Genomic DNA, 27,796 nt, shown 5'->3' with positions numbered 1-27,796 from the left:
GACTAGGATGCCGGTGCTAGCCTTAAACTCGAGTATCAAAATGTTGTTTTAGATTGTGTTTCACTTTGAATCATTTCATACTTAGATGATCATTTCTGATAAAATAAGTATTTTGTTATTTAATTCATCTGGACTTTATATATACCCAGTATCTTTGGACTAAGAACTACTTTTTGGAAGTATCTTTAAGAGAATACATGTGAAATTACTGATGTGCATTATTATTATAGACAAATATCATTATGACTTTATTGAGTCTTGACCTCAAGTTGAGAAAATTTTCCAGCCCTAAGTAATACAAACACGCATATGCACACACATACATATATGACCTGTAAGTGTGTACTGTGTCTACAGAAAACAATGATTTTGTTTCTTTCTGCCACTTTAAATTCTTTTTTTTTTTTTTCATTACCAAACTGGTCCATTACATAGTGCTATATGGTTGTTGTGCAGCTGATCTAGAAATAACACACAGTTCTGTCTTTTCACAGCTGTATGCCACCCACAGTGCAAGCATGGCGAATGTGTCGGCCCAAACAAGTGCAAGTGTCATGCTGGATATGTCGGGAAAACCTGCAATCAAGGTAGGGGCAGCCACTCCCCCAAACTAGTTTCCATAGACATCTTCCCAAATGTGTGAGCTGCCATTTTGCTGATGGATTAAAGAATAATGATGAATCTTACAATATTTTTTTCCTCAAAGGACAATTAAACTAATTCAGTCCCCTTATTTTTTTATTCTCTGGTGATAATTAAAATGCAGTTTGAAGAGAGAATCACTGTCAATAATGTAGAAGAGTAACATTTTGTTCTTCCATTAGCTGAGTGGAGGGAGGCCTTGCACACACCATGAGCGTCCTCACACTCCAGCTAGTCCTCGTTAGTCTTCAAAGCCAGGTGGGACGTCAGACTTGAAGTTTGGAGGTCGCTTCCAACTCTGAGTCCTTTGATTATGTGTTTAAACCTCCCTTCAACTTTGCGCTGGAAGAGAATATGCCTTTCAGGAAGATGGTGATCAATTTACGAAGGGATTTAAACTATCAGCATCAGTTGCTTATAAACACAAATATCCTAATACAGTATGCCATAATAAATAGAATTTGTATATTTAAAATCTGTTTTTACCCTTACAAGAACACTAGGAGATGGAGTGCTATTTATCATAGTAAAGGTATAAATAATATTTATTCCACTTCTTATTTGAAGAGACTGAAACTCAGAGGGTATTACATGGCTTACCCAAGTTCACAGGAATCATTGGTTAAAAAAGTTAGTATGTTATGTTGAGCTGTTGTTTCTGTAATCCATATTGTTTCCGCCATGTTAGTTTTGGATGATAATAGCTGCTGTATCACAGGATATGTGATCTTCAGACTCTTCCCAAAAATTTGCACCAGGCTTGTCTACTTAGTTAATTTTAGGTAAAATTTGCAACTATTAGCAATTAAAAAGCTAGAATTAAGGAAAAGTTTGGGCTAGATTTTACTAACAAGAGAAAAAGGCAATGTACTTGCTCTTAGTTCTTACAGTAATACTCTACTCCCTCTAATTTTAAATGTGAAATAACTATGTCATGTCAAACTATCCCATACCTATTTGACTGACTTCATCTGATACACAAGTCATGTTGCTGACACGTGTCAGTATCTGACATTTATTCCAGATACTCCTTGAAGGCTGTCTTCTAAGCCACGAATTATGGTCACAGTTTTTGCAATTCTCCAGAACACGGATGATGAAAAGTGTATGTGATAAAATCCAGTCTAGTAAAATGTGACCTGTCCCAGTGGTAGGAGAAGCTGTTGTCCTAAAGTGCATTCTCAGACGATCAGCATCTGATTGGTAACTGATTTTCCCAAGGCTCCCTTTCTATCTTATGATACTTGGAATTTACCAGACACATGTGGGTAGTCTTTTTGGAATAAGTGGTGTTCTTATTATCTTTCCTGACTCTCTTAAAACCTCATCTGACTTTCCTTTTCCAACCCATTGAGTTCACAAGTAGCAGCCTGCTGTGTTCTGATTATTGAGTTATCAGTATTCATCTCAGAGTCCGAGTATTCTTCTTTTAATGTGATAACCATAACCTCAGTGGTCTCATTAATGTGTCAACACTATAAAACTTTGTTGCCCAAGTGCCAGGAATTTACATAAAGAAGACTATTAAAAGAAGCCATTTCTGAGATGGCAGAGAAGTTCTTTTAAATTTATTCACAGGCACTGCATCAACTTTAGTCGTTCAAAGACACTTAAACTATTATTGGAAAAAAGTTCCATCACTGGGCATCTTTCATTTCCAGAAAGCCAGTTTACCATATACTTTTTCCTATAACACATACCTAGTTTTCTAAGGAAAAACAGAATATGCTGAATTAAAATCTTGCCTTCCAGAGCCATATTCCTTCAGGAGGAGATTTTTAATAGTGGTGAAATGGTATTTTACACCTGCAAAAATAGCACAGACCCTGAAAATGTAACTTGAAGCCCAATCTTGAAAATAAAACTCCAGCTTAGAGTAAACGCATGTGTTTTAGTCATTTCTTGCTTCGCCATCTTTATAAAACAAATGAAAAGACAGTTGTGGCACATTCCTGATTCCTGCTGTCGGCAGGAACCCTTTGTTGTGTCTCTGATCTCTGGGCTCCTAAAAGCTGTGACTTGCACATGCTATGTAACAGTAAATATTTGTTAAATAAATGACTGATTGATATCATGATTCTGGTTCTGAATGCTGTGGGAATTTTAAAAGTTCCATGTAGTTGTCTGGTGCCACTGCTTAGATGGTTTCTTATTCAGTGGACCAAGAGCCCGCCAGATTGAGAGCGGCTGTGGGGGAGACATGGGTAAGTGTGAGGGCTGCCGGAGACCCCTTAGCAGTTGGGGGAGCAAGCTGTGTGCCTAAGATTGCTTCTGTCTAGACCCACACACTTTAATAGAGCAGCAAATACATCTCAGACATAGGGGTGGTGAAGCAGATTTCTTTTTTCTCAAGGAGAGAAATGTCAAGAAATAAATCTGAAAGCATTTTGTAGACCTGGAAATTAGTGATTGGTTAAAAGTAGGTTTGGTCTGAGGCAAGTATTGGCCAAGAAGTTTGCTTTGAGTCATATACTTTAAAGGGCAGCCCCCTGGGAACTTGCTCAGTGGGGATAAAGGGCAGGAGTAAATGAAGGAGTTTAACTCATGTTAGAAGGGCCGCCTGGGGTGGGGGAAAAAAAAAGAAGGACCAATCTGGGAGCAAGCAGCGGGGAAAATGGTGCTTTGGAGCTGTATTAATTTAGCAGCCTTGCCAGCCTGAGTCATTATCTGGATTTGCTACCTAAGATCAGAGAGGAAGTCATAGTTTGGGACTGATCATGAACCTACTGTACCAGGCCCACGATACCTTCCACAGGAGGTGAGATTCTAACCTAGATTCTGACCACATTGGCTTTGATCGTTTGCCTGCCCCCTCCTCACATTCTCTGGCAGTTTTACTCATGCATATATTTTCCTTTTCCTTGAGTCTCTGTACCTGTACACCTCCCTTCTCCCTCCCATACAAAAATGAATACTATTAAGATAATCATCTCATATTTTTTAAAAATGAAAGACATTCTTTTGAATTTACAGTGTACTTTAATTTCAGAAGAAATAATTTATAAATTTCAATTATTAACATTTTGGCCTGGTTTATGTTTCATATGCTGAATTCTTCATCCCAAGAAAAGAATTAGTACTTTGTAGCATAGAACCAAACATCAAGTTTTGCGTACTGGTTATACTTGAAAGTTGATTGCTTTTTTAAGTATCAATTGAAGTGCCTTAACATTAACATTAAAGTAATGTTCCCTACAGTCTTACTTTTTGAGAGAAGTATGATTTTCACCCCAGAAATGAATATATATTTGATTTGGATATTTAACCAATTGTTAAAACAGTATGAGGTCAACTTTTGGACTCTCTACTTTGAGTCTCATTCATTTTATAATATGTTTTTAAGGTAAGGTATTAATTTTCCTGTTGCTGAGATGCAATACCCAATACCCACAACTTAAAGGATAAGAAGTTTAATCTGGTTTATGATTCAGGGGAATTCAGTCCATGGTCACCTGGCTCCAAGGCAAGAAGGGCACAGTAGAAGGGTCTGGCAGAGGAAAAGCTGCTCACCTCATGGCAGCAGGAAGCAGAGAAAGAAGAGAGGAGTGAAGGACAAGAGTAGATACTTCCAGGTCATGGCTTCAGTGACCTGCCCCTTCTGACCAGGTTCCACCTCTGAATACATGAGACTTTGGGGGACAGTTTAGAGCTAAACCATAACAGCTAATATTGGCAACTATATTTTATGTGTAAAGTTTCAATGTATGTTTTAATTAAGTAATTGTGACCTAAATGGGGTATACATTCTTAACTTCTGAATGAAAACTTCTATGAGCTAACGTGCTACTATTTAAATGAGATCTTCATGGAATTCATAAATTTGCACATGCTTTCTGCACATTTTAAACTATTAGTATCCAACATAACAATGCATGAAACAGTTCTTAACTTGGTAATTTAAGACTTTAACACCCTTAAACAGAGTTGGTTGATTGTGCTCATATTTATATAACTTTTTTGTTTTCTCTCTTCTGTTAATGATTAAAATCATGGTTTTAAAAATAACCATTTCTTTTTTAGTGTTTTTAAAAAATAGTATGAGAATGCTGCATTGTTAATTTATAACATGCATATTGCCTTTGGGAAGCAAGATGATATAAGTTTTTAGGAAAACAAAATTTAAATAAAAGGAAAAGGCAGAACCAGCAACTGTTCCTTTGTGAAGTATCTAAAAAGTTCTTTTTAAATTCCATCAACTTTGTGTAATTGTTTAATATATACTTGTAAGATTTTTAGAGCTAAAAATGCCACGAGTTCAAAGTTGACTCTTGTTACCTTCTTCCGGTGTGATGATGACCTCTCCTACCCAGCTCCTGTTGACCGAGGCAGTGAGCAGCCTCCTTTCCAACCCCCGGATCATCAAGCCACCAGTTTACCTTCACAGGGTGAGCACACGTTGTCGCAGGTGGCCTGCTCTGTCCTTGCACGGCTTCCTGCCACTGTGTCGCCTCTTGCGAATGTGCTGGAGTCCAGCCAGAAGTGTGCAGCCTTCGGCCTGACCACTTGGAGCCTAAGGCAGGAATTGTCCTCTGCTCCTCCTTCTCTATGCCCCAAAGCATGGGGCCCTCACTGTCCTTATACTGTGTCAGTGTCATTGTCTTCCCTACTCTTTCCTGGATTTTAAAATGTTTTCCAAAAACCAGATAGCAAATAGCTTTTGTTTTCCTTTGTAGGCCAAGTTAGGAATTTGGAAGCAACTGAATTGGGGGTTTGGATGCCTCTTGCCTGGTAGATTTTAGGATGAATAAGTCTTCTTCAACACCACTGTCTCCTGAAGACGTAGAATGTTAGGTTTGTCTAGGAATTGCCCCGCACACTGGCTTCTTTCTTGCACTGTGCATTTTGCAGTATCAGAAAGTGTAAGTTCTGCCTCCGGTGACTGTGAGCAGGTCATTTAATGTGTCTGGGTCTCAGCAGCCAATCAGTCTTGGGAGAGTGATAGTCCCTGCCTTGTTTGCCTCTGGGCTTGGTATGAAAATAGGATCACCAAAACTGTTAACATCTTCACCATGCTGGAAAGCTTTGCAGAAAAGTAAAGTGGTCAGTTAACTTTACAGTTCTTCTGAGAGATTTTGTTCCTTACCCACTCATAGGTTTAGGAACTTCTAGAGTAGTTATTATTCTTCTAGAATAACTAAAATAAGATAGTTTTTAAATAATTATTTTCTCAGCTGATAAGGAATGTGACACATTTGAATATTTTCCCATAAGTTAGTCAGTTGAAGATCCAAAAGTTAATACATTAACATCTGCTTGCCTGTGGCTTCACTTTCATCAGACAAAGTTTAAAAACATAGGTCCCTGAAACACTGTCCAATTGAAGCCTCAAAGGAGAGTCAAGTGCATTAAAATGAATGGAAGATGATTCTGAAAACCCCATTGGGTTATCTTATTCAGTAAATCTCTTCTCATTTTTTTCAAGTTGCTTTTTGATGTCTGCATGTTGATCATCTCTGAGCCCCTTTCCCTGCAGTGTAGTAACAAAGCTATGCAGCTTGCCTCTTTCTGGAGCTAGCTCCTCCTCCCCTGACTCTCCTCCCGCTTCCCCCGCCAAGTTCCCCAGTCCACACTGCTTCAATGCACTTCTCACGCTAATGCTCCTGGAGAATTGTGTACCTCACATTTAAAGCATTTGAATGTAAGTGGATTAACTGTTAAACTGTCCTTTGGTGTAAGACAGGTGGATGATAGAACTCATTCCATTTTTTATTGTAAATTTTCCTGATAATTTGTATTTCAGAGGAAGAGCAAGCTTGAAGTAAATTCTAAATAAAAACACTAATGTTTTATTTCCTGGTTTCTCTTAACAACTTTTAAGATCTGAGACAGTGTGGACCAAGGAGACTTTTCGTAGTCTTTATTTTGAATTTCTAATAATAATAACAATATCATTAATTTGTCAATTATATCTAATAACAATATTAATTAACAATAAATTATCAATATAGCAGTTATTGGAAGCAGTACATATTAATTCAATTTTTAAGGCTTTAGATCAATACAAAAAACAAGGTAACATAATTCTAGACTAGAAACCTTCAAGGACACTGAGGAGCAAGGGGACCCTCCCCAGCAGGCCAGCAGCATTTCATCTTTTGAGGCTTCTGCCTCAGCTGAATCTGCTATATGGCCCACACTGATACACCTGGAGGCCTGTGGACCTGTGCTTTATGTCTGAGGTGGCTCCTGGTGACAGTTTTAGGAGCCATCTGCCTGGGGCAGGTGAAGCAGTGATGGTCCCACTGGGGATAATAACCCAGCCACCTGCCAGGGAATGTCACCCTGTTCATCAACAGCTGTGACAATACATCTTTCTCAGATTGCTTTCCACATACTTGGGTATTGTGTGCCAGAGGAGTAACAGGTAAATTAGCCAAGACACAGTTCTCATTTACCACAGAATTCTACATGTTATCTTCTTTTTCCATGTTGTTTCACTGAGTGATTCCCAGACTTCTCTGGAATTATGAGTTTAGGGCTTTTACTTCCTTTTGGTTCCTGATTCCTACTCCCACAGTCCTCTCCCATGGCGAGGGAGGGATGAGTTTGGCATGCAGCCTGCTAGTGATGGAGATGCACTTCAACATCTATAGCCAGGAGTTACAGGGCTGCCCTGCCTCCTCAGCATCAGTCCATGGCCATGGCCTGCGTGGATTTCCCAGCTTACATGCTCCCCGTTTATGAGCTCCTGGAGCTAGGAACCTTGGATTGATCCCATCATGAGTCCACAGGAGTTTCTACGGTTCTCTAAAAATAAACTTAAGGATCCTTAATTAATGCTTTAAAAAAAAATCTATCAGTACCCCTATACCTTTGTCTTCTAGTGCTGTTTTGTTATGTTTTTACTGCAGAAAAAATACTGAAAACAAAGCTTTTTTCTTGCAGTGTACTAAAATTTAAATACTATTTAATATAGTGTCCATTAGAGATATATCTAAGCCAAGTGTAACTGCATGAACATACTAGGAATGATAACTCCTCTTAGAAGCTGAGAGAGGGTTCCTTGACTCGGATTTTCAATAAATATTCAAATGCAAGGTGGAAGAATGTAGACAGAGGAATTCTTTTCTCAGTCATTCCTCCTCATTTTTTATTTTGTTTTAATAAAAACATAAATCAACCTTTTCATACTGTCATCTGCAAGGAACCTTCTATGAGGAAAATTTTTTTTTGAAATATTGTTTGGAAAACCCTTGATCGAACAAGAGACAATAAAGTAGAGTATTGCAGAAAGTGCAGGAAAGAACCAAAATTTTTGCTTTATTTATTATGATCTTTCTCAGCATTGCACAGCTGGGGATGTGCTTACATTTTTGTTATGAATAGAAAAAAACCAAGTTGGGAAGACAGATGTGAAAATATTCTTAGTTGCAATAATTATTTGATGATTTAAAAATAGCTTAGTAATTTACTTAAATGAAGCACATAGGTTCCTAATAGGTGAGCGGGTCAGATTTAAATTTGATTAGACTTGAAAACAGCTTTCTAACTAGATATATTGTGCATATTTAGTATCCAGTGACATAGATTTACAGATAATTGTGCTAATTAGGTACACAAACATGTGGTTGCATTTCTTCCTAGTGAAGTCCATGTAATGGGCATTCCTGTTTCCATGTTTGGATGTCATGGGTTTTATGTTCACTTGAGGCAGTACTCAACTTGGAAAACTTTCATAACGTGGGATTCATTCATTCATTTCATCTTGATATTTAAACCAGTGAACATAAAATGCATAATGATAGTCCACTATATTCTGTCCATTAGCATTTTCATATGCCCTTCTTCCCTGCTGAAAGGATGAAAATACGCTGGTGGAATTCTTTTTCAAAGTCTTGTGGCTTGAGTATATTAATAAAGTAGGAAACTGAATGCTTTTCTTTGATCTGAGATTAGTCTAGACTCTACCGAAAGGAATAAGAGAAGCCACACTAACAATCAGTGTAGTTCATGTAATGCTTATCTTCTGAAAGCACGTTCATCCTTCGGGAAGGTCAAGCAGTCAGATATGTTAAACTTCATACTCTTTTCAGCCGAGTAAAGTGTGCTTTGTATATGCTCAGGCCATGTCTTCTGGAAACAGAGAAGGCACCAAGTCTGTTTGGCAGTCGGACGCCCAAGAGGTGATGGAGAGCCCTGCCTGTGAGGAGTGGGGTACCTGTCATGTACCCAGGCAGACAAGGCAGCCATGTGTCTCTAACGAGGTTCTTCCCAGTCATCCTTCATGCAGACCCTCGGGAGCCACGGCCACTCCTGGCTGCCACAGGTGGACCCACATTTAGACTACTCATCTCTGATGTCTGTGACAGTCCTGTGCACTACGTATCTCCACCTACTTCTCTCCCTCAGGTTTTAGTATCAAGAAACTTTAAATGTTTTGTGCAAGCGCTGAGGTTGGTGACTTTCTTTTCTGCTTCTACTGCCTTCTTTCCAGACCTGAATGAGTGTGGCCTGAAGCCGCGGCCCTGCAAGCACCGCTGCATGAACACGCTCGGCAGCTACAAGTGCTACTGCCTCAGTGGTCACATGCCGATGCCCGACGGCTCCTGTGCAAGTATGGCAAGAATCCCAGCTGTCGCCTGAGTGCTGTCACTTGCATGCCTTGTGGAAGTGGCCTCTAGGCCTCCTTGCCGGGGCTTGCATGTGTGTTCATGTGTGTCTTCGAGGAGCTGAAATCAAACAGAGAGGGGCCCATTTTGCTTTATCTTTGGCAATACTGGGATTTGAACCCAGGGCTTTCCTTTGCACTGACCTATATCACTGGGCTCCAATATGCAGTCCTCCTGGCTCAGCCTCCCAGAGTGCTGGGGCCACAGGAGTGCACCACTGCAGCCAAGAGGTGCTCAGTTTAGATATCTGACTTTTACTACGGATGTCAGTGTTCATTTGGAAATAGTATTTAGGACAAGAATCATAAAACTGAGGACATTTCCTAAGTGTTTTTCCTCAAAGCTCTTATCCCTGACTTTTATGGGGCCCAAAAGAACTATTTCAGGTAGAAAAAAGAACAATAGTGATTTGGGTACTGTGTTGAGCATACATCAGGTCTGCTGAGTGATTATAAATCGTTCATAAATACCTTTTCACTTAATTTTCATAATTATTTATAATAGCCTAAAGACTTTAGACTTTTCTAATTGTCTAAGACTTTTCTAAACATGTGTAAGTGGCTATAATGTCAGAAAAGAGGATTTCACATCTATCTTTGTAAGAAAGAAATGGCTGGTCTCCCTGCTGTCCTTGGGTGTGTTCATAAAAGCAGTGCTCTGAAATTATCTGCAGACTGAACATCAAATTGATATTAAGCAACTAATGACTTGATTTTTATTTTTACCAAATCACCAGTTAGCCAGGTTACATTTTGAGCACTTGAGAAGTGTTTGCTGATTGCAATTGACCTTGTGTGAGCCTAGATGGACCTCCGCGGGAGGAGGTAGGATGTGTGATGCTAGGATCCCGCCATCGTGTGTGCGGTGGGTCCCCTGTCCCGCTGTTCCCTGGAGTGACTCCAGCTGTGACAGTCACTTTGATGTTTGGCTTAAGAGCAACGCTCAGCTGGAGCAATCTGGAAAATACCTCTGTTCTCCACTTTCCTTGGCCGTGGGAGAAATTTCCATAGTGTGTGTGAGGGAAAGTTCACATCTGTCTACAAAGCCTTCCAAAGTATGGGGATGACAAAGCTGGCTCATGTATGAGATGTCCTTGTGGAAGAGGGGGTCTTTCCATCCCCACCCCCATTTTGTACTTCTTCAGACCGTTGGATCACAGAAGCCTCTCTGTCCTCGTTGATTCAATGTCGCTGATTTCAGGACAAGTGGACTGCAATTCCAGGTTTTGGTTTCCACCTCTGAGTCACAGTCATTCTCTTTCCAGGTGCCCTGACGTGCTCCATGGCAAACTGTCAGTACGGCTGTGACATCGTCAAGGGACAGGTCCGATGCCAGTGCCCCTCCCCGGGCCTGCGGCTGGCTCCCGATGGGAGGACCTGTGTGGGTGAGTGTGGCACCGCTTGTCTCTGTCGGCAGCCTCTGCACACAGGAAGACAGGGAGGGTGCTGGGTGACAGAGCAGAGGCAGTCTCCAGCGTCCACCAGGGGGTCCAGCTCTCAGAGAAGGACCCCTCTCTGTGTCCGCCCTGAGGCTGGAGGGAGCAGGAGCTGAGGAAACGAGAGCAGCAGTGTTTTAGGATGTGAGCAAGGAATAAGTGAGGCGCAGGTAGACAGGGCCAGCTTGTACGTGTTGCTGCACATGGGAGCTGGGTTTCTTCCCAGAAAGTGAGGCAGCAGGAGAGAGGTGTGGCGAGCCTGGGCCTTGGTTTCAAATCTGGCTGTGCCGTGTACTAGAAAAGCAACTTTAGGAGAAGACTTCATCTCTTCGAGCGTGGCCCTCCTCATCTTGAGGATGGGATGAATGCTGCCTGGAGCTGTTGTGAGGTCTGAGTGTGCCAAGAGTGTGGTGAGCATGGGCGGAGGTACCGGGTAACCAGCAGGCACTTGGTAAGTGCTTCCTGTGTTGAGGCACAGTGCTAGGTGCTGGGTGGACAGCGACAAGGCGGGCAAGATTGTGATTCCGTGGAACTGACATTCTGGTGGGAAGACAAAAGAAACACAATACCCGATGTGGTTGTCGAGCACTCTCAGTGTTAACGGAGGTGCTGAGAGAGAAAAGTCGAGCAGTCAGGGGGGCCCGGGAGCAGATGCAGGCCTGGGGCTGGAGCCAGGGAGGATCTGGGAGCCTGATAATCCAGGGAAAGAGGCTGCCGCAGCTTCAGTGCCTAGCATGGGGGGTGGAGCCTCAGCCTGGGCAGAGTGGGATGTAGGAAAAATGTGGGCCGGGTATACAGTTTCCAGCACAGCGATGCTCTGATCCTACGCTGAAGGAGTCATCTGACGTACAGTCCGGATGCTGTGGAGGGTGAGACTGGCAGCAGAAGGCCCAAGCCCAAAACTCTTGGAGCAGCCTTGCTCAGAGCCAGTGGCTTGGTACAGAGTGGCAGCCATGGGCATACAGAGACGGAAGGACTTGGTGAATGGAGAGCCTGGGGACAGAGGGCTGGCAGGGGTGCCTTGTGCCTCTCTTTCAAGCAGCCAGGCAGATGCAGGCAGTGTAGACAGAGGAACAGCCTGTGTAGGCAGGTGAGCTGGAATTTAGAGAGTGGAATTTGTGTTGCCCCTGGGGCCGCCAGCTGGATGCCACTGCTGATGAGCTGTGGCTGCCGGGCACCTCTGCAGTCAGTGACTCCTGTCAGACGCGCTCTGTCTGAACGCGCCTCAACCCTCCTAAGGTGCAATTATCTTGTGCTTCTAGATATTGACGAATGCGCCACAGGAAGAGTGTCCTGCCCCAGATTCAGGCAGTGTGTCAACACCTTTGGCAGTTACATCTGCAAGTGTCACAAAGGCTTCGACCTCATATACATTGGAGGCAAATACCAGTGTCATGGTACTGTCATTTTTTCTTGTGGTATTGAGAGGTCTCTGCCGTGCCAGGGAAGGGGAGGGAACTGGCATTAAATGAAACCAACCACACCCAGCGCACCTACTACTAGCTCTGGATCCATTTATCATCTGATTTTACATTGACCTTCACATTGTAAAAAGAAAAATCCTAGCCAGGCACACTCCAGTCATCTCAGCACTCTGGAGGCTCAGACAGGAGAACTGAAAGTTTGGACCCAGTCTGGGCAACTTAGAAAATTAGTCAGACCCTGTCTCCAAATTTAAAAAGAGAAGAAAAGGCTGGGATTGTCATTTAGTGTGAAAGTCTTGGTTCCCATCCCCGATGCCCTCCCTCCCACACACACGCTTCTCTTTGAGACTGTATTTTTCGTGTCATCGTATTTGGCTCCTAAACAAACCATTTCTTCCCTACTTTCTGGCCCAGACATAGATGAGTGCGCCCTCGGGCAGCACCAGTGCAGCAGCTTTGCCCGATGCTACAATGTGCACGGGTCGTACATGTGCAAGTGTGTGGAAGGTTACCAGGGCGACGGGCTGAAGTGCGTGTGTGAGTAGCTTTTTAAAATTTTTTTCTTTAAAAAATTGTATTGGTATACCTCCGCAGTACATAACAGTTACCTTCCTGGTGGGGAGCTGGTGTGTGTACAGAACATGTCTCAGTTCTTTTCTCATCCCTTTCCCCTCCCCTCCTTCCTTCTCCTCTCCCTCCATCTCTCGGTCCCCATCCCATTTGCAAGGATCCACCTCCCTGTTTCCTATGATGTTTCATTTTTCTCATATGAGAGAGACCATGTGATATTTAAGCTTGTGTCTCTGACTTGTTTCAGTTGGCATTATGTCTCAAGGTGCATCTGTTTCCTACTGTCTTAGTTACTTTTCTCCTGTTGCTGAGACAAAATACCTGACAGCAAGAATTAAGGAAGAAAAGCTTTATTTAACTCACAATTTATGGCGGTTTCACTCCGTACTCGGCTGACTCCAAGGCAGAGTGGCACAAGGCACAGGACAACAGTTCAGGGTGGCAGAAAACAGCAAAAGCAACAAGAGCAAAAAGTGGGGAGCCATGAAGAAATCCAACAGATCAGGAATGACAACTGTGTGACTCTTCAAAAATAAGTTTTAGGTGTCTAAAACTTTTTCCTCTTTCCCTCCCTCACATTGTATGCAAACTACCCTCCCTGGGGTGGTTGTAGCACTCACACCCAGGAATCAATCATAAAGTCCTAGAAGCATGACTGCTTGAGGCTTTGAGGGGACGTCCAGACCCAAACCATCACACCTACAGATGACTCAAGTTTATCCTTCTGTGTGGCAGAGTGGTGCCGCACTGTGTGTATATGCTGCGTTTTCCTTTCCGTTCATCTGTGGTGGACACATAGGCTGCTTCCAAGAGTCAGCTGTTGTGAGTCGTGCAGCTGTACGCTCCTGTCTCCTACCTCCTGTTCCATCCTCCGTGAATGGCAGGGTTGTGGAAGGCACAAGGAACAGGTTTGCCAAGGAGCTGTTATGTTCATAGCTGTAACATGAGTCTGGGCTTTGACAAACAGTAAGATCACTTGCTCGTGCATTTTTAAAAACCTGGTAATACATTCTAATCTTATAAGCATTAAAATTCCTTCACTAAAATCTCTCTATAGCTTCCCTTTAGCTAGAAACAAAATTAGAATCCTCCCTGAGAATTTAATTTTGTTAAGATTGGAAATAAATGTTTGTCATTAGCATCAGATTTTCATTATTCAACAATAATAGTCCATATTTTTTTATCTGAGTCGTGCCTCATAAATCCATTAAAAAGTAATTCCCATGTTTATTTTCTCTGCATTCAGAACTTTTGCTTTTAAGTTTGTAAGCTGTGTTTGGAGCCATAGGTCTGTTCCTAGACAAACATGAAGAAAATGCATATTCTCCACGATGAACATTTTTAAACCAGAGGCCATAATTCAGCATACTTTTCATGTAGCATTAGATAATTTTTAAAGTTTCCAGAGTAAAATATTTACTGAAAACCATGGGGCATAAAATCAAGGGGATTAAAGAGTTTTTGAAGGGTCACGCAGTTGTCATTCCTGATCTGTAGGATACCATTCCAGGCAGGTTATTGATTATTTTTGGTGAATATTATCAAGGAAAAGTTTCCACAAATGGTCACTGTAACCCTTGAAAATTGTTTTTAGAAAGTAGTTGTATAAATTAGTAAGCAGGAAGGAAAACCAATTATGACACAATATGTGGAACATTTAGTCAAACTGTTTAAACATTAACTGAATTTACATGAAGTGTGGGTGAGAAGTTTTAGGATTTAGATAGTTCTAAACACAATTTTCTTATATACATGTAGCATGGAGGCACCACATGGATACTGTACAGTTATACTGGAAAGTGTTTCACACTATCTCTGCTTATACGGTTGCATCGACTTGCTTGTAACCACTTTGCAAATACTTAAAACTTTCATTTTTAAAGAGAACATGAGAAGGACTTAATAGAGGTTACACTCAACTGCTCAGGGCAGTGAGACACCTAAAACTTTTTTGTGTTCCAAGTAATACATATTCCTTGTGGAGACACTAATTCTTTTTGGATACATCAAACATTTGTTATTTGGAAAACAGCTTGATTTGCTGTAGGAAATAATCTAAATATGAAAAGAAGACTACTTGGTATAAGATGTTTTCATGTGTCTTTACAGCCTGATGTTCCACTTTTAGAGAGAAATGATCTCATATTAATTGAAATCTTTCCACTCTTTCAGATATTCCCAAAGTTATGATCGAACCTTCAGGTCCAGTTCATGTACCAAAGGGAAACAATACCGTCGTAAAGGGCGATGGAGGACAAAGTAATTGGATCCCCGAGGTTGGAAGTACCAGGTGGCCTCTGAGGACACCGTATATCCCTCCTGTCCTTACCAGCAGGCCCACCCCTAGGCCAACGCCAAGACCTACGCCAAAGCCAACACCACGGCCAACTCCGCCACCACCGCCACCCCTGCCAACGGAGCACAGAACTCCCCCGCCGCCGCCGCCGCCGCCAACCCCAGAATGGCCAAGAACCAGGCCGACAACCTCAGCACCAGGCATCAGCACCTCTGCCCCCGGGTGGACAGTCGACAACAGAATACAGACAGACCCTCAGAAACCCAGAGGAGATGTGTTCAGTGAGTCCCGGCAATGTGTGGTCTTCGGGATGGGCCCTCTGCACTGGTTTTACCCGTGGTTCATGTCTTAAACAAAGATCAGACCGGTAAAAAAAATCAGATCCTTCTTGATAAGCATTACAGAGAGCTCAGTAGTCTGTGAGTGGGCAAATAGGAGACAATATGTGCAGAATATCACACGGCCATGGGGTAGGTCACAGCTCTTACCTGGTACGGGAGTTCTCCTAACATAGTCGGACTTAAATGAAAGCTCTCAGAGATGGAAAACTTAACTGTATTCCCTGCTATTTAATTTTTAATCCACCAGTTCATCCATTCATTCATTCAGTGAACTTCGTGGAGTGCCCTTCAGAGGGCCAGGACCTGTCCAGAGTGTTGGACTTGCAAAGGTAAAGCAGAAGAGGCTCCCATCTGGTGGAAAGGACGGGCACCCAGGGAGGCTGGGGTCCTGTGTCCACGAGAGAGATTTGGGTAGGACGCTCTGGGAACAGAGAGAAGGAACTGCTCAAGTTCTGGGCACAGAACCTGCAGGGAGGCTTCCTGAGTGAACAGGCAACGGGGATCAGGAAGGAGGCGGTGTAGTCACAGAGACAGCACCGCGTGGCCTGGAGAAGGGGGTGTCACGGCACAGGGACGAGCTGCCTGTGAACAGCACGGTGGCCGCGGAGGGCGGGGGACCTGGGACAGTGCCCCGTACCCCTTGTGAGTCGTGACTGCAGTTCCATCGCGTCCAGACAGCCAGGGGAGTGGGTAAAAGATTGAAGCGTGGCACTGCCAACAGACAGAGGCCCTTGGAAGAGACCAGTTCCAGGGAGAAAGTTTCTCCTTGTATTACCAGGCCAAAGTTTGCAGTTTTACTACATTTTTTAGTTTTAATTTTTCTTAGTCCATGCTTATAGTACGTAATGATCACATCCATCATGGGAGTTGCTACGTGCACATGACACATCTGAATTCTTCTTCTCATCCTCTTTCCCTCCCTTCCGGGCCCTCCCTCCCATCTCTTGATCCCCTTCCCATTTGAGAAAAATCCCATCTCTCTGCTTCCTGTTATCTATCCTTTGTTTTGCTCTTTATTTATATTTTGGCTTTCTCATATAAGAGAAACCATGTGATATTTAATCTTGTGTGTCTGATTTATTTCAATTATGGTCTCAGTGTACATCCTTTTCTAGCAAATGACTCAAGCTCATCTTTCTTTATGGCAGAGTAGTGCTCCATTGTGTGTAAGTACCACATTTTCTTTATTCATGCATCTGTGGATGGACATACAGGCTGCTCCAAGATTTAGCTGTTGTGAGTTGTGCTACTATAAACATGGGTGTGCATGGCTCACTGTGGTATGCTGACTTTAACTCTTTCAGGAACATACTTAGAAAGGGAGTAGCTGGGCCAAATGGAACCTCTAGTTTTTAGTTTTTTGAGAACTCTCCATACTGACTTCCATTCCAGTACCAATTTACCAGTTTACATTCCTACCAACAATTGGAAGGGTTCCTTTTTTCCTATATCCTCACCAGCACTTGTTATTATTTGATTTCTTGATAATAGCCATTCTTTCTGGGGTAAAGTGGAGTCTCAGTGTTGCTTTAATTTGTATTTCTTATTCATTTGTCCTGTTTTAATCTGCTTATTTTACCTTTGCATTCACTCCCTCAATGTCCTCTTTATACATGAGCAGTTTCTTCTTTTCCTTTATCCATTCCTCTTTCATAGGATCTAACTTTGTGTCCTTTATATTGAATTTTCTGTAATTTTTTACTAGGTGAATAAAATGTTGATGTTTATAGTTTTTTTGTTTTTTTTTTTTAAGTTGAGCTGCCTTTTCCGTGTTTGTGACTTTCAACTATTTTTTTTCCCTTATGTCACTGTTCATTTAAGGAGAGATTGAGTTTCAATTCTGTGGTGGCTGTATATATTTTGGATAATCAGTATAATTTTTAGGGAAATTAGGTTGTAACTCTGAAGTGTGTATTTTATCTGTACCTTTATTTTTTTGAGATTCATACTTTCTCATTTTTCTTTCTCTCTGTCCTTTGCTTTTCTTTGTTTGTTTGTTTTTCCATCTGTTAGTGCCCCTATAATGTGCTTTTTTATTCATGGCTTAGCTAAATCTGACATTCACATTACTGTGTGACTTAGAAGTCAGGAAAATTTGGTGATTCATGTGAAAAGACCTTCTAACTGGGGTAACATCTTTCTGAGCGTTCATTTAAATATTTTCTCATTTTTAAAAGTCTGTCTTTCCACTATTCCTCTCCAATTCTGTAAATTGAAAATAGCATTAAAGCCCACAAAAATAAAGCTGGGGGAATGTGATGTGCAGCGGCACCACCACACGCCCAGGAGAGGGTCTCTTGATCCTAGGCAAGGACATTTGCAGGCCACTGCTAGCACTGCTGCCATTGGCCATGGCCACCAGAAAGCAAATCCCTCACTGCAGCTTCTGAGGAGCTGCTGGGAGAGTCCAGTGCCTGAGAAAGTAGTTGGATGTTCTTAGCTGTGGTTCTAGCATCTTTTCCATTCAGGGCCAGGGTCCTATGTTTTTAATTCAGAAAAAAACTAGTGTCTACTCACAGAAAACACAAAAGAACCTGAACAGTATTTTAGTTCGTCAGTATTTATTCTTTGAATGTTTTCTGTGCCTCTGGGGAAATTTTAAAAATAAATCTCAATGGAGGAGCCCTGTGCATTTTAGGTTAATGTACCTTGAAACTGTAAGTCTTTAGGAGATGCTTAATATAATGTGCATCGTTTCCCAGAGGGATTTTACTGTGAGATTACTTAATTCTTAGAATTACAGTCCATTGGAGCAAACTTCAGATCATGCTGGGCTGAGCTAGAAAGGATGGTGACCACTGTCCACAGAACCCTGTGGCCATCACTGATGCACTTTCTTCGTGGGTTCTGAGACCAAGGCTGTAGCCTTAGGTTCCAGAATAGTCTGGAGGAGGTAAATGGGTTTAGGGAAAACAAAATGGTTCTGGTCAGACTAAGAGCAGAAAAGCAAATTTAGTGGTAGGATGCCCATGAGAAATACAGTGATGTGCTGCAGGAAATTACTACACAGGTGAAGACCCCTAAATACAAGAATCTAGCAGCAGAGAGGTGGGTAGGAGCTATCTCAGCAAAAAATAAAAAAGGAAAAAAGAGAAAAAAAAGGAAAAACTATATGCACACCCACAGTAAAGAAAGTTGAGAATGCATTCTAGTCTAGCAATCTAATAAACAAAAATTTGTGACTCTTATCAACTATATCCTTTAGAAAATATTTAGTAACTTGGGAAAATACCCATGTAATAAGAATGTTAAATGAAAAAAAGATACAAACCTGCATATACCATCCAACCCCAATTAGCTATAAAATACATATCTAAATATGTCTGGATATATATAAAATCTGGAAGAAAAAAAAAAAAACCCAAAATAGTAACCACAGACATAACTGTCTTGGGGGATTTCATTGTCTTTTTATTACTTGTCTTGGTTACTTTTCTCATTGCTAAGGCAAAATACTTGACCTTCATAGGAAAGGTGTATTTAACTCACAGTTTGCAGAGGTTTGAGTCCATAATTGGCTGGCTCCAAGGCAGAGTGTCATATGGCAGAGGGGCAATGGTTCGTGGTGGTGGAAGACAGCTAAAACAAGAGCCAAAAGGGGGAAGCAAGCCTCTTTCTGCCACTTTTATTTTATCTGACTGTTGGGATTAGGGCAGTGCCAATCCAATCAATGGACTGATCCAGCAATCACCCCTCTTAATCCCAGCACCCTAATCCCAGCATGATTATGAATTAGTCACATACTCTAGATAAAGCCACCTCTGAAAAAGCCCACCCCTCATTACTGTATCAGGCTCTGGGGGACATCCAGACACAAACCATAATGGGGCCCTCAGGCAGTCACTTTTTATCATGGTAGGTAACAGTGGTTTGTTGTAGCAGTGATCCCTTAGGAGAGGGCTCAGAGGTGTAGACTCCTAGTCTTCCAAGAAGACTGAGTTGTGTGTTTAAAAAAAATTTCCAGAAGATTCTGACTCTTAATCATCTCAATTTAGTTTACATTTACTGATTCTTAAAAAAATCATTAAATGTTGTATTAACTCCTACTTTTTATTTTTCAAATTTTTCTTTATACTTGAGCCTGCCAGAATGTTTTAATTTTAGTAGAAGACTCAGATTACTAGAAAGAATATAATACCAGTTGGACCAGCAAGGAGGTACTCCTCCAAAATGTTGTCAGAAGCCTGCTTGGCCCAGAATAAGCAAAGGTGCTTATTTCAGATATAAGTTCCTAACCCTACAGCAGATGGACTCCGTCAGATGTTCTGAGGAAAGCCCCTGTCTTACGGTGTACCTGACTCACACGGGGTCTTTCTAGCATGAAGGCTCTGACACAGCAGGTCTGGGCGAGGATCTACAATTCTGCATTTCTAACATGATCACAGGTAATGCTGCAGGTCTGAAGATCTCACCTGGGGTAGTGGGGCTGTAAACTGCAAGGGATGCTCCACACCATGTCTTAGATACAGAATTAGCCAGATGTAGGTGGTTTAAAATACAGTGATCATGCCTGGGCGTGTGTTTATCTGCCTTACATGCCCTAAAGAGGAAAGATATCCGAGGGGCAAGATTATAGCAGGCAGGATGGATTAGGTGCTTAGGAGTGGCTGTATCAGAAACAGACGGGAGAATGTGTTGAAATTCTAAGCGTGGGGCAGCGGGGAGAAAACAGCTTTCCTCTCTGCTGGCAGCGGCATTGCTGCGCTGGCCTGAGGTCCTCGCTTGTTCCCTTCTACAGATTCTACATCCTATGGCTACTTTGATCCCGCTGTTGTTAGTCATGGAGATATGGGTTTCTCTTCCCAATTCTGTGTGTTGATGAGTAAAAAGATTGTTTCTGCTGTGGGGTGAAAAGGTCTTCCAACTAGTTTGTTCTCCAGTAAACAGCAAGGCCCACTGAGACCTGTAGAAGACACCCGCCGTCTCCCTGAAGATTGGATTTCTGCCAGGGTTTTGAAAGGAGTGAATTGCTGCTACTTACAGGTCAGGATCTGGTGCTGTGAATTCTGAAAGTTTTGCGATTTTTGATTTATATTTTAATTGGATTCTGTGGTGGTTGGTAAAGGAAGAAGTACTTCTCTCCAGAAAGTATAAATTGAGTTCTTGGTGAATGTGACCAAAGTCAGAAATCATACTTTTTTTTTTATAAAGTTACATGTACATTTGTCTATAGAGGTATAATTAAAAGTATTGTAGCCCTGGCCACTTGTGACTTGCGCACATGGCCAAATTTTCCTACAGTTCGTTAAGTCAGGGACAATAATAGCGCGTACCTTGGAGGAAGGCTGTGTGAATTAGATGGGAAAGTACATGAAAAACTCTTACCATAGTGCTTGGCACATAAGAACTCAGTACAATTACTGCTACTGTTGATGTTGAATTCTTTCGCATAGTAATGATAGCACATCCTCATTAATCATACACAGTGGCTTTATGTTGTGTTCTAGTGCTGACTGTATTTTTTCTGATGCTTTTTTAGAGTTCATTATAACTTGAATGTTATTTTTGGCTAATCAGATCTTTTTGAAACAATTTGCAAATGTGAGCTATTGTGTGAGCAGAGAAAATGAAAACAAGTTTGCTTATTACCAAATAATTGGGATATTTCATCTAGGTGTTTATAGGGTCAAGGGACGCAGTTGTGATGTTGAAATAAAGTCAGCATCACCACAGATTGTTTACTATGAAAATAACAACAGTGGCCTTTGCAGAGAGGGGTCTGTCCCGATGGGGAGCTTGCATGGTGGTCTGATGAAGAGCAGAAACTAAAACGCCCTTCCTTCCTTTCAGTGGACACCTCTCTCTCCGCTCGGGTGGTGGTGTCTGCTCCCCCGCCCCGGGGGTGTTTGCACTGTGCTCAGGCCAGGAAGCCTTGGGGATCCTGCCTGACTCGGGTGCAGATGCCCAGCCTGGTCCTGGGAGAGCCTGGCCCTCACTGTGTCCTTTGGCTTTGCAGAGGGAGGAGGACGAACCCTTTAGATGTTCTCTCCACAGGGCAAAGCTGACTTAGGCAGCTTCCGGCTGTGATTGGAGAGCAGCCACCACTTGGCTGTCCCTTTCTCCTGGGACTTCTGCAGGCCGCACCACAGAGCTGCTCTGATTCTTCAGACAAGGTGCACAGGATGCATAAGAGAGCAAGAGCCGTAGCACAAAGCGCGGCCTCATTACTGAGTGGCTGTGTCTGTGTTCTACCTTTCAGCAAGGATTTAATTTCTGCCGCAGTTCCGCTCCTCTTTTGAACCCTGTGGATGCCTCCTGTGCGAGGAGAAGGTCGGCGAGCAGTCTTACTGCTGTGGGGCCCGGCGACCCGGGTCTTGTTGCCAGTGATCAGTAGATGGCTGAGAATGCTCTCTGATGTGGTGCAGGAGCTCATTTCCGAGCTTTTCATTTTTTTCTCTCTCTCTGTTATGTTCTGCATCTGGAGTGCGAACAGGGAGGGATGGAGGGTGGCGGCAGCCTCACGAAGCCCTGCCGTTCCTCCCACCTCTGGTCCATAGTCTGAGTCTTCTGCCCCCTGGAAAGAGGTTGGGATACAAGAATGGTGGCATATAATCCTTTCTCTTCCATGGACCAAACCCCGCTTTGCTACCAGTTTGGCAAGGAAGGTATGCGTGATATTACATTTACCACTCCGAGTTTACTCTTAAGGTTTTCTGGGTGAAAATGTGCAGTAGGCTACTTGAGAGATCTCATTTATGAATGCAGGCTAGGTATCAGTGGTGTCACATCCCTAGGGAGAATGTGTTTTAACAGGAAGTGCAGGCCAGCAAGTCTTACCGGAAGTGCTGTTTCTTTTGTGCCCACCTTCTCCCACTGGCCCTGCCATCCCAGAAATGCTTGGGTGTGTTTCTATCCTGCTGTCCTCTTGCTTAGGGCTCTGTACACCCTTTCCTTTAGTTATACAGAATGCTGCAGAAATCCACAGGCAAGAATATTTTCTGGTGGGTGCAACATTGACCAAAGGCAGAAAGGCACTTAGGAAATGTCTTTAGCAGATGGTAATTTAGTCATGAATGCCCTGGGATGGCCTCACTCACAGGACACCTGTTCTTTGTGCAGTTAGCAGCAGAAGGTTGTTTTCACATGGGAAACCATCCACCACTTCTCTGTTAAAGCTGCACAGAGGCTCTCAGGCTCTGCCAGGATGAAGCCCAGTGTGTCAGCAACACTTTAAGGTCCCACAGGTCCACCTGCTTCTGCTGCCCCCTGTACTCCTGTTGCCACACCTAGCCTCTCCCAAGCTCACAGCTACACTTACGTCACATTCTACCTCTTATTCCCCCAGCCCTAGTGCACAGGAGCTCATCCTTTGGGCCTTAGCATAAGCACTACTTCTCAGAGACGTTCTTGACATCTGTCCTGCCCCGGATGGCTTAGCCAGCCCCTGTTCCCATACCCTCACATGACATTTCCAACCTATCCTTCACAGACCCTGCACTGGGGAGAGTTAAATGTCTGTCCTCCCTCTGGAATGCAGATCCATAAGCACACATGTGTTCATTACTCCACGACAAGTGTTTGCCTGCTGGTCCATGCCCAGTGGTGCTGAGTTCCTTGGCTGACTGTGTAAATGAGTGGCTGAAATGGAGGGCAGGTAGTAGGGGAATTGTATTGTTAGAATCGTTAATTAGTTTCTAAAATTATACCATTCTAATTCTAAGAATTAATGGTCCAGCTACAGAGAATATCAGGTATGTTTTTGTTTTTTAAAATATGTGCATTGTTATTTAAATACTAGAGAAAATACCAGGCAGGGAAGACTAGAGAAATTATGTATCAGTCTCCATTCTAGTTATTCTTCTATTTTCTAATAGGACTGTGTATTCTACTTAACATTTTCTGTACTGATGAAACTAGCTCCCTTGAATCAAAGAACATCACAAAGCTATTTCAGTTTCATGGCCTCCCATATAACAATAGGGGCATGCACATTTGTCTCATTGGAAACAGTAATATGATATGCATTTCAAGACGTGGAAGAAAAGACCTGAAAGTCTTCACTGTAAAGATATTATAGATGTTTGAGAAGCTCAATATGTTTAACTTGATTTAAACATTACTTAATGTAGAGATATGTCAAACATTCCATGGGACCCCATTAATATATAGTTGTTAATGTTTTTTTATGTGTCAGTTGAACATTTTTTTTTTTAAAAAAAAGAAGTGATGGACATAGTTGCTATGCGTGTGTGTGCAGACACAACCTTCTTTAAGTGTTTTAGGAAAGTGTTTTTTCATCATTAATTTTTTTCTTTTCATAAACAATCCAAAAATACAGAATTACAAAAGAAAAAAAGACCCAACAAATGAGAAAGCATCACTTTTATTTCCAATATTTAGACTACTGTGATTAGCATATTGGTGTATTGGTGTATTGATCACTCTTTAGTCTTTTTACTTTCTTCTGTGTAGTTGAATGATAAAATAATATCACTGGAGTGATTTTTCCATTACTTATTTCACTCAGTATTTTTACATCAACTGCCAGGGAATATGTACGGCACATTCTGCATCAAGCCTGTTCTGCATGTGACAGTCCATGGAGGGGACTTGAAAAGTGTCACATGGCCCTGGAACAGTACTGTGCAACCCTGCTTCAGATATAAGCTCTGGCAAGACAGGGTCAAAAGCACGATTGTTCTCTAATTGTTGTTACAACTTTACTTCATAAGGAGTGTAGCATGGACTTTGTAATATTTCGAGGAAATAAGAGGGGCATCACCCTTCTCAGAGCCCCAGAGAGGAAAGGAGAGCTGTGACTGGGTGTCAGTGCTGTCAGTCAGAAAAGAGGGCAGGGTGGCCTCTGTCGGGCACCAGGTATGTGGCGCCTGTCTTCGTGCGTCTGTGTCCAGCGGGGCAGGAGAGTGTGCATGTGAGAGCAGGTTTCACTGTTCTCACTTTTGAATCAAAAAGGAAAAGAAATCCAGAAGTTGTGAGCTAAAAACTATTAGTGCAAATATGGGCGTGTCAGTTATTTAAATCCTGCTAAAAATAATAGGAACAGCACTGATCAGAGCCCTTCAGACGAAGGCGTGTTCCCTGCTTAATGGAGCTAATTAGCTGCAGTCCTGCTTCTCAGGAGGGAGCACACCTGGCCACTGGCCAGAAATTCCTGTGGCCACCCGCAGCTTCTCCCACACAGTCCACGGTTCCATGACGTCTCTGGGTGTTTTTCTTGAGAGCCCTAATCAGAGTTTGCTGCTAAGGCCGGGCATGGTGGTGCACTCCTGTAATCCCAGCACTCAGGAGGCTGAGGCAGGAGGATTATTGAGAGTTCGAGACCAGCCTGGGCTACAAAGTGAGCTCAAGGCCAGCCTGAACTGCATAGCAAGACCCTGTCTCAAAAAGATTAAAAAAAATAAAATAAAGAAATAAAGAACAGAATTTGCTGCTAAGATGTTCATCACCTCCATGTGTGCTACCTGCTTCCCCTAGAACTCAGACTGCACGAGAGCCCTCTTCTGTGGTCTTCCCTGGTGCGCTCACCCTGTCTCCTTGGTGCCCACCATCGTGCTTGGCATTTGGGTGGGAATCACATACAGCGAGTGAATGAGTACATAAATGACTTCTGTGAGGCGGTGGTGTTTAAATGGATTCTCTGGCTCCATCCCACCGGTGCCCTTTGAGGAGTAGCGTTGGCCAACTGCATGGTTTCTGCCAGTCCGCATTTCCTCAGTCTGCACACACTGAATGCCTCTCACCAGGTCATGCCCTGGAAATGCACAGACATAAGCTGCAATTGATGCTGTCCAGGGCGTCAGAGACTGCGGAGGGTCAGACAGGTGTGACATGGCTGGGGAAGCCAAGGGGGAAGTAACTCGGCCTGAGCCGGGAAGTTCCCAGAGAGGCAGTGGTGTGTGCTGGGCCTGGAAGGAAGGGGACGTTTGGCAGGTTCATGAGCAGGAGGGAGGACTGGGGCACAGATGGGAAATGCGTGGCTTGTGGCGTGTCTTGGTGGGGTGGAGGTCAGTGTTGCACCAGCGAATTTGGGTTTGATCGGGAAGGAGGTAAAGGAGCTAGCGACATGCCTCAGGGAGGACGGCTACACTGACAGGCCTTCGCCAACCTGTGCGAAGTTCGCTGGGCAGGAGGGGCATTGTGATTAGAAAACTACTCGCTGCAGCTGGAGGCATTTCTGGTTACAGCAGCCTCTGGAGAGGCACAGTTTAGAATGTTGTGGAGATTAATATCTTGGCAGCAATCAGAAGCTATTCTAAAAGGTACTTTCCGGAGGAAGGCTTTGAGCTTATTTTTATGTTGAGATGTAGAAAGTTTTGAAAGTTACTTTTGTAAATTATATTCAGATAGGTGTTGCGGGGTAAATCCCAGAGCACACTTGCCAAACCTCCGTGAGGAGTGTAAGTGTCGCGGGTGAGCCTGGGTGTGCCCTCCCGGGGAGTCTGTTCACCAGCGTGCTGCCCTCTCTTGCAGTTCCCCGGCAGCCTTCCAATGACCTGTTTGAGGTGTTCGAGATAGAGAGAGGAGTCAGCGCGGATGATGATGAAGCTAAGGATGACCCAGGTGGGCACAGTTCCGACCTTTCGTTGTGTTTTCCATGTCAGTGAAATAACCTTTAAATTTTAGATTTTTCAGCTCCATGGGGAAATTATACATTATCTTCTTTTTGTGTGTTTTACACCTCGGCTGAATCAGCTGAGCCAAAATAGTTATGGATCATCATTTCTATTTAAAAACACAGTGGCGTTTGCACTCTGAGCAGGAAGTCACGTTGTGTAAGTGACAGTGTGGCAGGGCTGTGACTTGGCCGAGCTCAGGGCTGTTTGCACAGCTGCGCAGTGGTGCGCGGCTGTGCCGAGAAAAGGATGATGGATTTCCTCTGGGTCTCACGGAAGTCGTCTGTGCGACGTTAAGTGTGGGTGGGAGGTGACACCTGTGATACTCATGGCCCCGGGCCACAGGTCATCACATCTGCCATCTCCTCATCCGTCCCTTCCTGGCAGGTGTCCTCGTGCACAGTTGCAACTTTGACCATGGCCTCTGCGGATGGATCCGGGAGAAGGACAGCGACTTGCACTGGGAACCGGTCCAGGACCCAGCAGGTAAAATCTGCCTCCTTCCACTCCTTCTGGCACACACTTGGCTTGGGACCTCTCCGCTGGCCGAGGGTGCTGTGGCTCTTCTTCATGCTTGCTTCATCAGGGGTGGGGAAGATGGTGCCCGCGTTCCTCATGGGAGCCAGGTTTGTTAGGTATCAGGCAGAGTGATCTTAAGAGAGATGGCTAGTAAATTCTAAGGCCAGCTAATTTCTCTCACAAATAAAAGATACAAGATGTGAAGAGAAGTTTCACTGATATTAGAAACCTGGTTCCTAGCTACTGTACCAGGTGTGTAGACCATGCCCGGGGCACATGGCAGGGAGCAGGGAGCTGTGGTCTGTGAAAGCCGCTCCCCACTGTGGTGGGCAGACGGCTTGGGGCCGTAACAAATGCTGAGTTTTGTGCCTTTCCAAAAAGACTCTGGGGACCTTGCTGCTGGCTCACAGTGCACATTTTCAGTAGCAAGATATTAAAAAATTAATTCAAAAATACATTTATTAGATTCCCTAAGACTGAATTGTAACAAAAGTATTTTAAAATAAAAACTTGAGGTAAACCTTTAAAAATATGAATATGCAATAAGTTACAATGGGCTTTTTGATTTCCTTTAGTTACAAAATCATGTGGCGCCATGCAGGGTACACTCATGAGTTACTCCCCCCTGCATTTAAAGTTGGCTTTGATCAGGACAACGTTGTTATTGTCACCAGGCTGTGTGAATAAGAGAAAATCCAATGTGCATTTAATACCTACAATGGTCCTAGCTAATTTGTCAGCTGGGTCCTTTCATTTCACTTTTCACCCACCCCACGAAGCAGGTGATACTGTGTTTCACAAGGGAAACACCGATGCCTGGATCGGTTTCCTAAGTGTCCTACAGCCCCGGAGCCGGGGTGTGGTGGGGCTGAGACTTTTGACTTTCTGTTCCTATATGACCCACACGGCCTCAACCTGGGTGCCCGGACCCTGCATCCCATCCTGGGTTCTCTGCTCACCCCCAGTCTGGCCTCTGTCACAGCCAACAGGACTGACCACCAACATGGGGCGCCTTGCTGGAAGAGGAGTGCTCTCTGGCCACCATGTCGGATAGGATGGCAAATAACATGTGTGGTCCTGATGAATACCCTTCAAGTAAGGGTGCTCCTTGCTAAACTCAGAACTCGTGGCAGTCCTGTGTAGACACTCTTTTGGAAGAGAGCCCCTGTAAAGTAGACTAAATGGAGTTTTAGAATTTACACAGCATATTTTAGAACCAACGTAGTACTTCTCAACACTTTTTTTACTTATCACATTTGTAAATGTGTAAATCTGTGACCCACATTCCCCTTGCCCTCTGGTAGACAAATGTGAGGAGGGCTGAAAGTGAGAGTAATACACAGGAGCCGGGGCGCGGCCCAGCGGTAGGGAGCTTGTGCAGTGTGC

The 27,796-nt window shown here is 43.4% G+C and overlaps 1 protein-coding gene across 1 annotated transcript in view; it reads left to right on the top strand.

The window, feature by feature from the left end:
• The window catches only part of Npnt (nephronectin), a gene marked incomplete at its 5' end in the record, with an annotated part of 67,316 nt that overhangs the window by 29,031 nt on the left and 10,489 nt on the right, over positions 1-27,796 (top strand). The window contains 9 exon segments of the mRNA XM_013505415.1: positions 495-587; positions 4,953-5,027; positions 9,077-9,196; positions 10,516-10,635; positions 11,949-12,083; positions 12,525-12,647; positions 14,853-15,257; positions 25,749-25,838; positions 26,279-26,377. Coding sequence (XP_013360869.1) covers positions 495-587; positions 4,953-5,027; positions 9,077-9,196; positions 10,516-10,635; positions 11,949-12,083; positions 12,525-12,647; positions 14,853-15,257; positions 25,749-25,838; positions 26,279-26,377 — 1,260 coding nt within the window.

This window comes from Chinchilla lanigera, unplaced genomic scaffold, assembly GCF_000276665.1.
Source record: "Chinchilla lanigera isolate Chin_1 unplaced genomic scaffold, ChiLan1.0 scaffold00095, whole genome shotgun sequence".
Taxonomy (NCBI): domain Eukaryota; kingdom Metazoa; phylum Chordata; class Mammalia; order Rodentia; family Chinchillidae; genus Chinchilla; species Chinchilla lanigera.
This window is presented reverse-complemented; position numbering and strand designations above follow the sequence as displayed.